This window comes from Oryzias latipes, chromosome 24, assembly GCF_053564925.1.
Source record: "Oryzias latipes strain Hd-rR chromosome 24, Olatipes_Hd-rR_3.1".
Taxonomy (NCBI): domain Eukaryota; kingdom Metazoa; phylum Chordata; class Actinopteri; order Beloniformes; family Adrianichthyidae; genus Oryzias; species Oryzias latipes.
In genome coordinates, this window is record NC_136260.1 from 3,875,829 (window position 1) to 3,888,563 (window position 12,735).

The 12,735-nt window shown below is 41.9% G+C and overlaps 1 protein-coding gene across 2 annotated transcripts; it reads right to left on the reverse strand.

The window, feature by feature from the left end:
- Positions 1-9,304: 9,304 nt before the first annotated feature.
- Positions 9,305-11,716, reverse strand: LOC101162335 (transcription factor 7-like 1-A). 2 transcript variants are annotated; one of them, XM_023953146.2, is made up of 7 exons: positions 11,587-11,713; positions 10,757-10,988; positions 10,470-10,579; positions 10,250-10,379; positions 10,056-10,163; positions 9,858-9,972; positions 9,305-9,618 (listed from the first exon to the last, which is right to left on the reverse strand). In XM_023953146.2, exons 2-7 carry the CDS (start codon positions 10,979-10,981, stop codon positions 9,521-9,523), a joined length of 786 nt encoding a protein of 261 aa, XP_023808914.2. In that variant the 5' UTR covers positions 10,982-10,988; positions 11,587-11,713; the 3' UTR covers positions 9,305-9,520. The 2 variants fall into 2 exon arrangements, with proteins under 2 accessions (XP_023808914.2, XP_078799187.1); XM_078943061.1 differs by lacking the exon at positions 9,858-9,972 and having other exon boundaries at positions 11,587-11,716.
- Between the last annotated feature and the right edge of the window lie 1,019 nt (positions 11,717-12,735).

Sequence of the window (12,735 nt, forward strand, 5' to 3'; positions counted from 1 at the left end):
AAAAATTCATCCATCAAATTTTCATTACCACTCATCTGCGCAGGGTCACGAGGTTGCTGGAGCCTATCCCAGCTACAATGGCAAGTAAGGTCCATCCTGAACAGTTCCCCTGTCATTGCAGGACCACAGATTACACTGCACCTAAGGTACAATTTATTCACCAAACAGCCTGTTTAATATGTTTTGGGGCCTGAGAACCATCCCATCTGGCGCTCCAAATAGGAAATACCCGCCGGCTCCAAGAAGCCAAAATCCCATTGACTTCTATAGAGAAATATACAGCAATTACTAAGTTATTCTATTTGTCAGAATAATTATTTTTTTCTCTAAACCTTTTTTAACATGTTCTTGATAATCCTACGGTAAAAGTTAGTCAAGTGATAAACCGGCCAATTAAATACCTCAATCAAATCATTTGGTCTTGTGTCAAAAAAATGATGACTGAATTCATTTGAGATCATTCGGTTGGAGCCGGAAATAAATCCATCAGAACTCACCCTATACTGGCAGTTTCATCTGAACTAAACAGTAGATTCTGGAAAACATCAACAACTTGATTTTTGCCTAAATTTGCTGAATTTGAAACTGGTGTGCTGCTCAATTGAACAGAACTCCACTGATTTCTTTGAAACATGTTTCCCTCTAGCACTCTTCCACAGTTTAGACTGCTGGACCATGTCTGACTGCTGGAGGTTTTGGGCTGACATGTTGGGACTAACAACTCCCTGAGAAGGTTTGACTGCTGTCTAAGGAAACATCCTCTTCAAACCCTGCTGCGTCTGCATGTGCAACTGCTCCAGGTTAAAAAGGTTTCTCAGATATACTGTAAGAAACAATATTTTTATTATCTGACTGGCTGTATGCTCTCATGTAAATATTGATTTTCTCCCCCATCCTTAAATGTTTGGGAAACCAGATCATTCGTTCCTCATTCATGTTTCTGCTCAATGGGTGACAAATAAAAACCTTTCAGCACTTAACTGAAATCACTTTGAGGACACAAAACGGCCCTGGTTCAAATCCCGGCTGGGACTTTTCTGTGTGGAGTTTGCATGGTGTCCTTGTTCGTGTGTGGGTTTTCTCTAGGCACTTTGGCTTCCTCCCACAGTCTTAAAACATGCTTCATAGAGTAATTGGTCAATCTAAATTGTTCCATAGTGTGAGTATGAGGCCTGCAACAGACTGGTGACTTGTTCAGGGTGTATCCTGCCTTCACCAAATGTTAGTTGGACAGGCTGAGCAACCACATGACCCTGAAAGGGATTCAGTGGGTGGATCACAATTCCCAGTAGTTCTATTCATCCTACTTTCTGCAATGTCTACTGTTTTTGTTCTACAACACATAAACTAGGGATTTGTTGTCATGGTGCCTCTGTCAGACTCCTCCCCCCGTCTCTCCTGCCTGACGCAACTCATCAGCCTGCAGCCTCTTAAGGAGATCCAGGACCAGTATTCGACGCCAGTTCGTTGTACTCCTACGGTGCTTAGTCTGGCCGCCTCATATAATGTTCATGCCTGCTTTGCCTCACACTAATACCTTATCTGTCTGCCTGACTTCAGGAATTCATCCCACGAATGCTCACCTGGTTGCCGTACTTCATTTGTGCTCCACGCCTCCACCGTGCCTCCTGCTCAGACTCCGTCTCATGGTTGCTGCCATCAAGACCCTCCAGCCTCACCACCTTAAGGCCCGTACACACTGGGACGAATTTCGCCCGCGATATTCGCCGACGTTTAACGCCTCGTGACTGCACACCGACGCGAAAAAACACCACGCGTCAAAGCGTCACTTTTTAAAAAACGCCTCGGGTTTGTCAATGGGATTTTCTTCACAAACCCATGGTGATTATTTAAACTAAATTTTTTTGGATACATGTGTAAAGCAGGGATGTGCTGTAAGGTAAGCCAGTGCTTCATCTTCTATCATAAAATGTATACTACTAATAAAAACACAATTTATATGTACAGTATAACTAATCATTTTTATCTTCAAAATTGCTCTACTGTATGTTGCATATTTTCCATTCAATTATAGCACAGGCTGCGAATAGAGGCAGCGCCGAGCTGTGTTTCACGGTAGATTGCACAATCCTATTCAAACAGGGTTGAATGCGTTTTACTTGGCGAATGCTAAAAATCAATGCTTTATTTTAAAAAATGTGTACATTGTGCACATTTTTTTACATGTTATCACTTTCCATTTAATACATTTCATGTTTGTCTCGTTTATTTTGAGTTAAAAAATGTGACATAAAACCGCACTGAAAAGACAGACGGTGAGGCATGCAGTGGAACTTCCTCACCAGAGAGGGTGTTGGTGAGCTTGCATTTGTTCTTCATTTGTTACTAATAAAGTTTGTTTAATAACAGCCAGACCTTGTAGTCTATGTTTTTTTTGACTGACTGCAGAAATGGCAGAGATATTCATATTAAAAATGATTCAAATTTGGACTTTCGTTCAAAACATGAAGTAATAAATGTTGAATGTCCAATGGTGGACCAACACATCTCTGAGACAGAGAGACTTCTGAAACTAAAAGAAGATAAGGAATTTTACACTAAAGTCACAGAAATTTTTGTCAAGAAGGAGAGACAAATTAACATCATTTCCAAGTAATGGTTTGATGACCAGTGTGTGTGTGAGTGTGTGTTTGTGAGACCATCCTCCATGACAGTGTCTGTTACTGTGGCATTCATCTCCAGAAGCGAGGAACCTCACAGCACCGGGGTCTGCCACAAGGTCGATGGAAGTCTGAGATGAGGAAGGGGTCGAGATTATTGTCAGAGTGGACCCATTAGCATTCTTCTGGTCCGTACTCCACCCAATTCACCAAATATTGCAGCTGGCCCTCCCTGCGCCAGAAATCCAGTAGCTCCATGGCCAGGTAGGCCTCCTGGTTTCCAATGCTCAAAGGGGGAGTGGACACATTGGAGACCCCTGAAACTTCATCACTAGGTCCTCCAGGGGGCTTTAACAAGGAGAAGGTGGGTGAGACTTGATGGTGGGGCACCAAGCAAAGGGGGTATGAGACAGGTGTGATTTGTCCGATGATTTGAAACGGACCCACGTACGTGGAACTGAGCTTCTTGCTTGGCAGATAAAAACTGGAGATCCTGGGTGGACAGCCAGACCCACTTTCCGGGAGCCAGACTCAGACCTTCTCTGTAATGACGTTTGGCCTGTTCAGTGTCCCTGCGGGCTGCGTAGTGGAGTTTCACATGAGCCACCTTCCATGTCTCTACACATCGGTGGAACCAAGCATCCACTGCTGGTAATTCTGATGGAGCTCCAGACCAGGGAAAGAATGATGGCTGTACTCCCAGCATGCATTGAAAAGGTGACAGGCCAGTGGACGCCTTTTTTAACGAGTTCCGGGTGTACTTGGCACAAACCAGAAAACGGCTCCAATGCTCTTGATGGTCATGTTGGTACGTCCAATGAAACCTGATAATTTCTTGATTTGACCATTCAACCTGACCGTTATATTGGGGGAGGTATCCTGAGGTGATGCCCACGCTGATTCCCAGACCAGTTCACCTCTCGGCATACACAAGGCCTGCCGGGAGGTGAACTGGGGACCTCAGTCTGACACAATATCTTCTGGACTAATATAATGTCTGAAGACATGCTTTAACAGTTGCTTCATGGATTCCAGTGCTGCAGGTTGTTAGGGTAATGGGATTAGTCTGCAAGCCTTGGATAATCTATATAAAACTGTCAAAATGGTGGTGTTACCTTACAAAGTCTACTGTGATGTGTGGCCATGGGTGACAAGGAATTGGCAGGAGTTATAGGAAGCCAGCCAGACACTTGCCCCCACTGGGTAACAAACTGGACCACATCTGTCTATTAATTCTGTTAAGATGTCCCACTGCACCAGACTAAGGACCAAGGAAGAAGGGACTATGGGTTCTGCTGGGTGTAGCCAAGAAAGGAGATAGAGGTTTGGTGAAATTCACATTTTTCTCTCTTGGCATACAGGTTGTAGTCAATGAGGCGTTGAAGAACCTGATTGATGTAAGTGACATGCTCCACAAAAGTTGAGGAGTAGACAAGGATGTCATTGATGAAGACTATGTAGGCGGGGTGTAGCATGTCTCATAAAACATTGTTTACAAGGGCCTGGAAAACGGACGGGGCATTATAGAGTCCAAAGAGGATGAATAGGTATTCACAACGGCCTGTGGGGGTTGAGGATGCCGTTTTCCATTTGTTGCCCTCACGGATCGAGCCTTGCACAGTTGTTCTAGAGCTAAGGGAACCAGTGGCAGGAGGTGGCAGTGTTTAACTGTGATCTCATTTAAGTTACGGAAGTCAATGCAGGGTTGTAGACCGCCGTCCTTCTTCTTAACAAAAAATAAACCTGCAGACACAGTCGTTGTGGAAGGCTGAATGAACCACTGGTGGAGGAGGGATCTGCTGGGGTTGGGTGTCACTCTGGAGACACTGATGTCAGCAGAACTTAGAGGTAACTGCGAGTTCCTGCAAAGACCAGGTGATGGTGGGGTCGTGTTTCTCCAGCCAGGGAAAACCCATCGAGAATAATCTATGGAGAAGAGCCGGATGACAATGGTATGCATTACCTAAAGTGGCATTACAACTTCAAATTCTGTGAAGGCCAATATTTTTTACCTTGCCATGACATTTTAACTTTTGTCATGGCAACATTATGTCAAATGGGCATTGAGCTGTCTGTGGATGTTTCCATTTCTGTGACACTTGTTTAAAAACTTCTGAAAAGACTACTCTTGAAGGTAGTGATCGAGACACGTCGCCACAATAGATAATTCTAATGAAGTTTTAGTGATTATTGTTTCTGACTGAATTTGAACGAAATATGACATATTTGTATTGTAGCCATGACAACATTCCAAGGAATAATTCATTTTTGACCAAGGCAAAGATGTAAGCCAATTTTGGGATGCTTTTGAGCAAACTCGGTGCAAATTCCATTTTCTTTTTTGAAGTAACTGGAGCTGGCTCCTCATTATTGACAAGACTTGTAAAAAACGTAAGCAATATAGCAGGAAAAAAAAATTAGTGATCAAGAAGAAAACTGTCCTTCCACTCTCCAAGTTTGGCTTGGAGATAATAAATACAAGAAAATGTGATACGATTTCCCACAGCCAGCCAAAGGAAACAGTAAAAATAAGGTGCTGCCTAATGCTCTATGACTCCTTCATGAATCACTTACATGGGGTAAAGAAAACACTAAGAGGGAATTTATAGAAAACCAGCAGAGTCTGCATGGGCAAGATTTTTCCTCTTTAATTGGAGCTGTGAATCAATACCTGTAATTACTTTCACTAAGCTGCTTTGACTCCTGAAGGAACCACTTTCAGCTCCTCTTTGTTTTGCATGCTATGGGGCTCCTAATGACACACAGGCAGGAAGTGGAAACTTTCAGAGCAGTCTGCAAGTCAAAGTGTTCATTGCAGAATCATTTAGGAAAAAGACGGTAATGTTGTTTTTCCTGTGAAGTTGTGACTGATGGACTTTTGGTGACCTATGTCAGTATGAACCCACTAAAGTTCCCAGAGTTCTACCTGACTGTGTTTCATAAAAAAAGTCCCTCTTGCCCGGATGGTTGAGCGAACAGCACATACACATTTCGCTTTTTCCATGTTCCAACTTAACGTATATTTGACATGTGGAGCTGCAGGCTAAGCTTCAGAGATGGAAGGTCAGCTCTCAGAGGCACTTTTGTTGCTCCACAACTCTCATATCAATACATGAAAATGTGGCAATACTTTGAGCCCCTCATGTTTATGCATGGAGGACTTTTTCTTTTTTTTTTATGGCGAGAAAAGCTGGCTGTTCAAGTGTGTGCAAAAAGCCTCTTGGCTGTCCTGTGTGGGAGAAAGCCAGTGATCCTGAAAAGAATGTGGACCTTAAAGCGGTGTCGTGCCAGTACACCTGATTCACATTAAACCCATTATCTCTGGTTGTCCACTCAGCCTGCATCCATTTTTCATGGCTGTTACATCAGGCAATAGACTGGCAGCCGATGTGACGCTTATCCTAAAGCAGAGAGCTCATTCAGAATCATCTGTGTTGAAATGATGTGCTTAGGACCAAAAGAGAGAAATACAGAATGAGATCTAGAGGACTCTATGTTTTATGTCTGCTAACATATTTTTTACCACCTAGAAAGTTGTGTCTTTTGTAACCAGGTTCACTTTATTGAAAGCATTCAGCCCTGACCCATTTCACAGCTGGATGGATACATCTGCTCATCCATCCATTCAGGCTTATTTGTTCCTGCTCCCTTGGTTGATTAAAAATCTTCACAGTCATGGAAAAAGCCCAGAATGCCTGTCCTGCTGGCTGAGGGTGCAGGCTGTCATTTTTTTGTAATCATTATATCAATAACGTCCATGTGAGAACCGCATTCATGAGAGAAATGTTTGGATCTTCAGCTCTGAGAATAAAAACAGAAGGGATTCGCTTAGTTATTTTCTTTTCCTGCTGCAAACATTTTCATTGAATTGCATCTTCTGGAACTCTGCAGATGAGAACTGATGGAAAAGCTTGACTCTGTTATTAACATTTGTTTTGTCTAGTGTCAATAACTGCAATACTGTTTTTATTAAATATTTTAAATGATACAATAAGCTCCACCCACCTGGTTTACTGTTGTGCATTGCCGTTCAGGGCTCGCCACAGCGATACAGTGGTATCTGTTGAATCTAACACGGGATTTGAACTTTGTAAGAAAAAAAGTGTTTGTGTTTCCTTTATTTTCTCTTGTCTGTGGTTTTTTTAGTTTACATTTGTTTGGATGTGATTCTTTTTGGTGCTGTGCTGACCCGTGTTCCCTGTCATAATCACATCTGGTTTGCTCTTTCCTGCTATTTTAATTTGTCTCATAGACAACAAAAAACATCTTTGCTTGTCATCTATTTCAGTCCCACCATCTCGTTCAGTCATGCTTGAGTTTTGTTTAGAGATACTGTACATTTTCAGCTCCGATCCTTCATCAGTTATGATGTTCCACAGGTGCCACAGAGAAACAAAATCACAAACCTGCTCTATTAAAACTGACTGAAATTTAACACCAATGTGCCCCAAAATCTTTATTAACACTCACAGACACCCATTTCAGTGAAAACTGCATTTTAATATGTTCTTGTAGCATTTTTCTGATGATGGTGGACTGGTTAAGCTTTCTAACAGTTTTTAACTTAGACATCATTGGATTAAAGAGTTATGGCACATAATCCTTGGTACTTTGATTGGAGCTTTGCCGGATGTTTTTAGGCCATTTTCACATCGTTTTGATTTTGTTTTTGCTTTCTTTGGGGATTTGTGCATTTTTATTTTGTCTCTACATGTTTGATCTTTTGTTAAATCATAATCAAAAATACATGAGTATAAAACAAGCTGGGGTTGTACGAATAAGATGGATTTCAAGCATTGCCACAAAAACTGTTTCAAAGACAAACTAATAGAGCAAATGATAAATAAGAAAAAAAAACTCAAAAAGGCCTCGGACTAATTGTTATTTTATACATTATTTAAATGTATATGATGCAATGGCATGTGCAATAATACAATTTAGTAAACTAATGCAACATTGGTACTTGTGCCAGATCAAGGAACAGAAGGAATATCCAAGTGTTTCTGGGGTCTGGATTCCCCTGGGCACATGAAGACCACACATCCATGCAAGTCATACTTTGAGAGAAGGAGAAGCGGGTGAGGCAGGGGAGTTTGAGTCCTCACTCAGTTCAGGGGAGAGGGGGAGGCTCAAAGGGAGTGTGAAGAGTTCATTTTCTGATTTATTAAAAAGACACGTCCACAGCAGAGAATAAAGGAATGCAGTCTCTGCTGGGGCCTGGATCCTTTACTTGATTTGCATAAAGGTCTGCACATCAAAAGTCAGGGAAGGCCTCATTAAATATTCAAATTCAGTTTGTTGGAGCTCCAAGGGAGCTTTTTGAAAGCCTGCTGGAGTCTAGGAAAAAACCCAGAGAAATGTCTTATTTTCCACCGGTCAGTTCTGCTGTAGGACTGACAGGCTGTTGTGGTGTGTGCATCCCAGGAGAATACCGCTCTGACAAGTAACAGCTGAGCTGAGCATGACAATGGACGTGTTGAGGAAGATGTTTGCCCAATAATAAAAGAGCCCGCAGAAGAAGCTGCTGCTGCTGCACTTCTGTCTGGATGGAAGAAAGAGCAGCAGCAGTCTGACTGGCTGCTGCTGTTGTCACATGCAACACAGAGTTTCTGTGCAGCTGCAGGCATGCCAATATATTTAGAATGCCTCCAAAAGGACTGACACTGTTTGACTACCATAGGGCTTCACATGAGTCTTCCTCTGTTCCCCATCCAGTCTTCTCAGCTATAAAAGAGGGGGTTTTCCGTACAAAAATGGTGGTTTTGGTAAAGCGTTAGTCTGCATGGATTATTTTGGCGTGCACATATGCTGAGAGGGAAGTGCAATAAATCAAATTAAAGAGTAATACTTCTGCTGCATTTCTAGGAAAACTAATCGCTTGCTTATAGCATTGTATGCTGATTGCCTATTCATCATCTCATTGCGGATCGGACTGGACCATCAAAAATAAAAAAATATCAGGTAAGGAGGGAACTGAGACTAGCACTATGATTAATATGCACTCACTTTGGATGCAAATGTAATTTAAATTCATATAAAAATAGCAAAAGGTTTTTTATATACAGAAACATGTCAGTTTTTATATAACTACACGAACTACATGTAGACTTCTGACTATTTTTGAAAAAAAAGTGAGAATAAAATAGTCAAAACGATACAAATGAAATCAATATGAATATAGTTTAGCCTAAATTACAAAAGGCGTTTCTACAAATACACATCTTGTGTGTCAGAAGATCCAGAACCCTCCTGTTGTAACAGTAAAATCTGTCCAACACAAGAGGCCTTTAGCTCCTATCTGCCAGCTCAACTGTTTGACAGGACGAGTTAAAAAGAAAAAGAAAAAATGAGAGCTCGAAGTAGAGCCGCTGCTCCTCCACATCAAGAGGAGCCTGTTGAGGTGGCATGTAGTCCGGATGCCTCCTTGACGCGTACCCGGGGAGGTGTTTCGAGCATGTCCCACCAGGAAATGTTGGAGAGACTATGTCTCTCAGCTGGTCTGAGAACACCCCGGGGTCCCCCCAAAGGAGCTGAAGGAAGTGGCCGGGGCGAGGGAACTCTAAGCGCTGGGGTTGCTGGGAGATGTAGTTACTTTTACTGTTCTTTTGTCAAATAACAAAAAAACCACATGTTCTAAAGATCTTTGGCTTTGTCATGAAAGAAATAAGAGGTCTGTCAAAAGATTATTTATTACAAAATTTATTTGTAATACTTCACAAAATCTTTTTAAAGGAAGACCACAACAACAGAACAGTTATAAATAACAATGTAATGAAATATCAAAAGATAAACAACAATTCTCAATAAAGTGTTAAGCTGTTAACAAGCAGCTTCTAAAAATAAGCTTGAATAAAGAACTATCTACAAAAATGACTGAACTTTGTACAAAAACATTGGTTTTAAGTCTTTGAGAACAGTGGAGGAGGAGGGGCGGAGCCTGAGTTTTCTGGCCTTCTGCATGGCCTCTTGGCCTGGAGAAGGTTTCCAGGTCCAGACTCTGAAACACAGGAAGAAAACTCTTTGAGTTGATGTAAAATGAAGAAGTGGATGTGAGCGTGAAATAGTTCAGGTGTTTGTGTGACAGAACAAGTGAAGCTTCAGGAGATTTGTGAAGGAAGCACAGCTTTCAAGAGAGGAGGAGCTTCCTGAAAAGTCTGGAGACTCCTGCTCTGATCACATCCACCACCTGATTCCTCCATCATGGAAACACAAACTGTCTTTGACTTCCTGTCTCACCTTCACCTCTGGCGTAAGGGGGAGCGGCAGCAGCAGCAGCAGCAGCATCTGGAGCAGCAGCAGCAGCAGCAGGAGCAGTAGCAGCAGTGCCAGTCCTTTTCCTCTTTCTCTTTCCCTATAAACAGTCTCCATGTAACCAAGTGTCTTTGCAGTGACTGCACACATTTGTGTGTGTGTGAGTGTGCAGAGTACACCTACATAGTTTTGAGCGCTGCTCCACCCAGGATGCCTCTGTTGGAACAGCTTTCTCTCCTGGTGGGCCTCCTGGAAGTACTTCTCCTTGTTGTCAGGAGACAGAGACGTCCACTGTGGACAGAAGACATCCTGTCAGCTGCTGAACAAACACCTGAAGAAGATCTTTCTGAAAATCAAACATGGCCGCCGGCTCTTACCCTGTCACCCAGGACTTTGTTCAGAGCTGAGCTGTTGGTGATGTTCAGCTCTGCTTTGACCTTTGCCCTCTGCTCCTTTAAATAGAGCATGAAGGCATTGGGAGGCTTCTTAACGTATTCCTGGTTGCTTCTGCAGACAAACAGAACAGGTGAGCTGAGAGCTGACATGCTGCCTCTGTGACAATCTGACTGCAGACTGGAAGCTGCAGAGGAAACTCACGGCGAGCTGCAGCAGCTCAGAGGAGCAGGAGGCTGGTGGACCTGCTGGACTGTGGAAGGAGGATGGACCACATACATCGGGTAGATGATCAAGTGTGGAGCGTTGGCCTCCTGCAGACAAACAGAACAGATGACTCCACCTGCAGTCGCATCCTACTTCCTCCAGGTGGCATCTTTCTTGTCATTACATGTAGATGTTGCTGACCAGAGCTCAGACTGGTTGGAAGCTCTGACCAGAGTCTGCATGAGAGAACAGTGATGGACGCTGTCCTCTGCTTAGACTCTTACCTGTCCCTGCATGCTGCCAGGAGGCAGAGGATGGAACCACGATGCATTGGGGAGGTTCTGAGACCCACCAAGGCTGAGCTGAGGAGCTGGAGGTTCAGCAGGTGGTGCTTGACTCAGCTCAGCCTCGATGACCTCCATCAGCATGGAGACCACCTCCTCCCACTCCATCCCCTCAATAATCCTTCTAATATCAGTGAACAGTTCAGAGCTCGGTCCATCACTCATTCTGGATCTGTGGCAAACATTCATGCACAGCAGCTTTCAGTCTCTCACCATTTCAGTACAAATCCATCAAACGTTTGCAGGTTCAACCATTCAGTGACTTCTGAGCTCATGTGATGCTTTAATGAACATTTTCTATCATAACCATCCAGATTAAAGAGCAAAAAGCCTCAAAGTAGATTTTTGGATTCAGTGATCCACAAATGGAAGAAGTGACCAAACTTTGACTAAATTAGGAGGATTCATATTATTTTAAGTATTTTTACTGTACAAAGTAATTGAAGCAAACAAGTTTTCCATCTGTAAACAAACATTTATGGATCTTTAATAAAAATACAAATGCAAAACAATTGGATGTTTTTGGAAAACCAAGTTGTCCTTTGATAAAGATCTTTGGATTTTTTAGGCAGACTAGATGAACATTGGAGTAAAATCAGAGTTGGCGTCTTTACACTAAAGTTAATTTCTCCTAATCAGTGAAAGTTCAGCAGTCCTGATTTAAAACCTGTTTAAACAAAGATAAACATTGAAAAAAAGACATAATTAAAACAATAAAGACGGCCCAGAAGTTACTCAGGTCTGGAAATGATTTAAACTCATGTTTCTACCTAATTTCTCTCAATGAAGATGAAGATGAAGGTGAAGGTAAAGATGCCAGCAACACAACTCTGACGATGTTTGGACTTCTGGCACCGCTTTAAGTATTGTATATGTCTAGAACCTTTTTGAAGAAAAACAATCAAGAAAAACAGCAGCACCTACTTCAGAACTTTTCTGAGTGTTGCCTAGGCAACCAATATTAATATCTTTTAAATGTAGGTGCGTTCTGCATCAAAAAGACGCACTGTCGCCCCCTAGTGGATTTAAAAATACGTAATAATGTAATGTTTGGATGTATTTACAAAAGATAAATTTAAAATTGACAACACATAAGCCACTCTTCAGCTAAGTGTTTCCAATGAAAATCACCAAGATATGTTTCAGATTTACCACGTTAACATTTTTTTCTTGTTGTTTGTGTTTCCCCAAACTGTTCTGCAATCAAAAGGCCACATTTCTTTATTATTTAATTTGATCCTCCCAATCTAAGTCATTGAAACTTTATCAATGACTTTGGAAAAAGAGGATGTGAGCCAGACTAAAGTACCTGGCTGAACATGCTGATCTTTTAAACAGGTATTATAGTACTTTAAAAGGGAGACACCTTAGGAATACAACAAAGTAGTTCTGCAGAAACTCTGAGTCTATGATGTATGTGTGGGATAAGCTCACATCACAAGTTCAAACTCTCTTAAATGAAATCCTATGATGGAAAATTTATTGCAAAGTTTACATGTAACAGAGTAAAATTCACATTTTTCATATTTATTTATTCACCTTTTTTTTTACTGAACATAAAACAGACAAACTATTCAGAGGGGCAAAAAAGTATTTGTCACATATCTATTAAATCATTTTGTCTGTTTTTCAATGAACTTCCTCAATTTACAGTGCAAACTCATTCAATTGGTCAAAATTCAATGTCAATGCTTTTTTTATAAACTTTGTTGACAGGCCTGAGATTTAACATTTTCCATTAATTCTTCAGGTTTTCACGCACTGTTGCTGCTGTTTTGGTACATTCCTCCTTGCAGATCTTCTCTACAGCTGTGATGTTTTGCGGCAGTTGCTGGGGAACATGGGCTTAAACTCCCTTCAAAGATTTTATGGGGTTGAGATCTGGAGACTGGCTAGACCACTCCAGCACTGAAACGGTT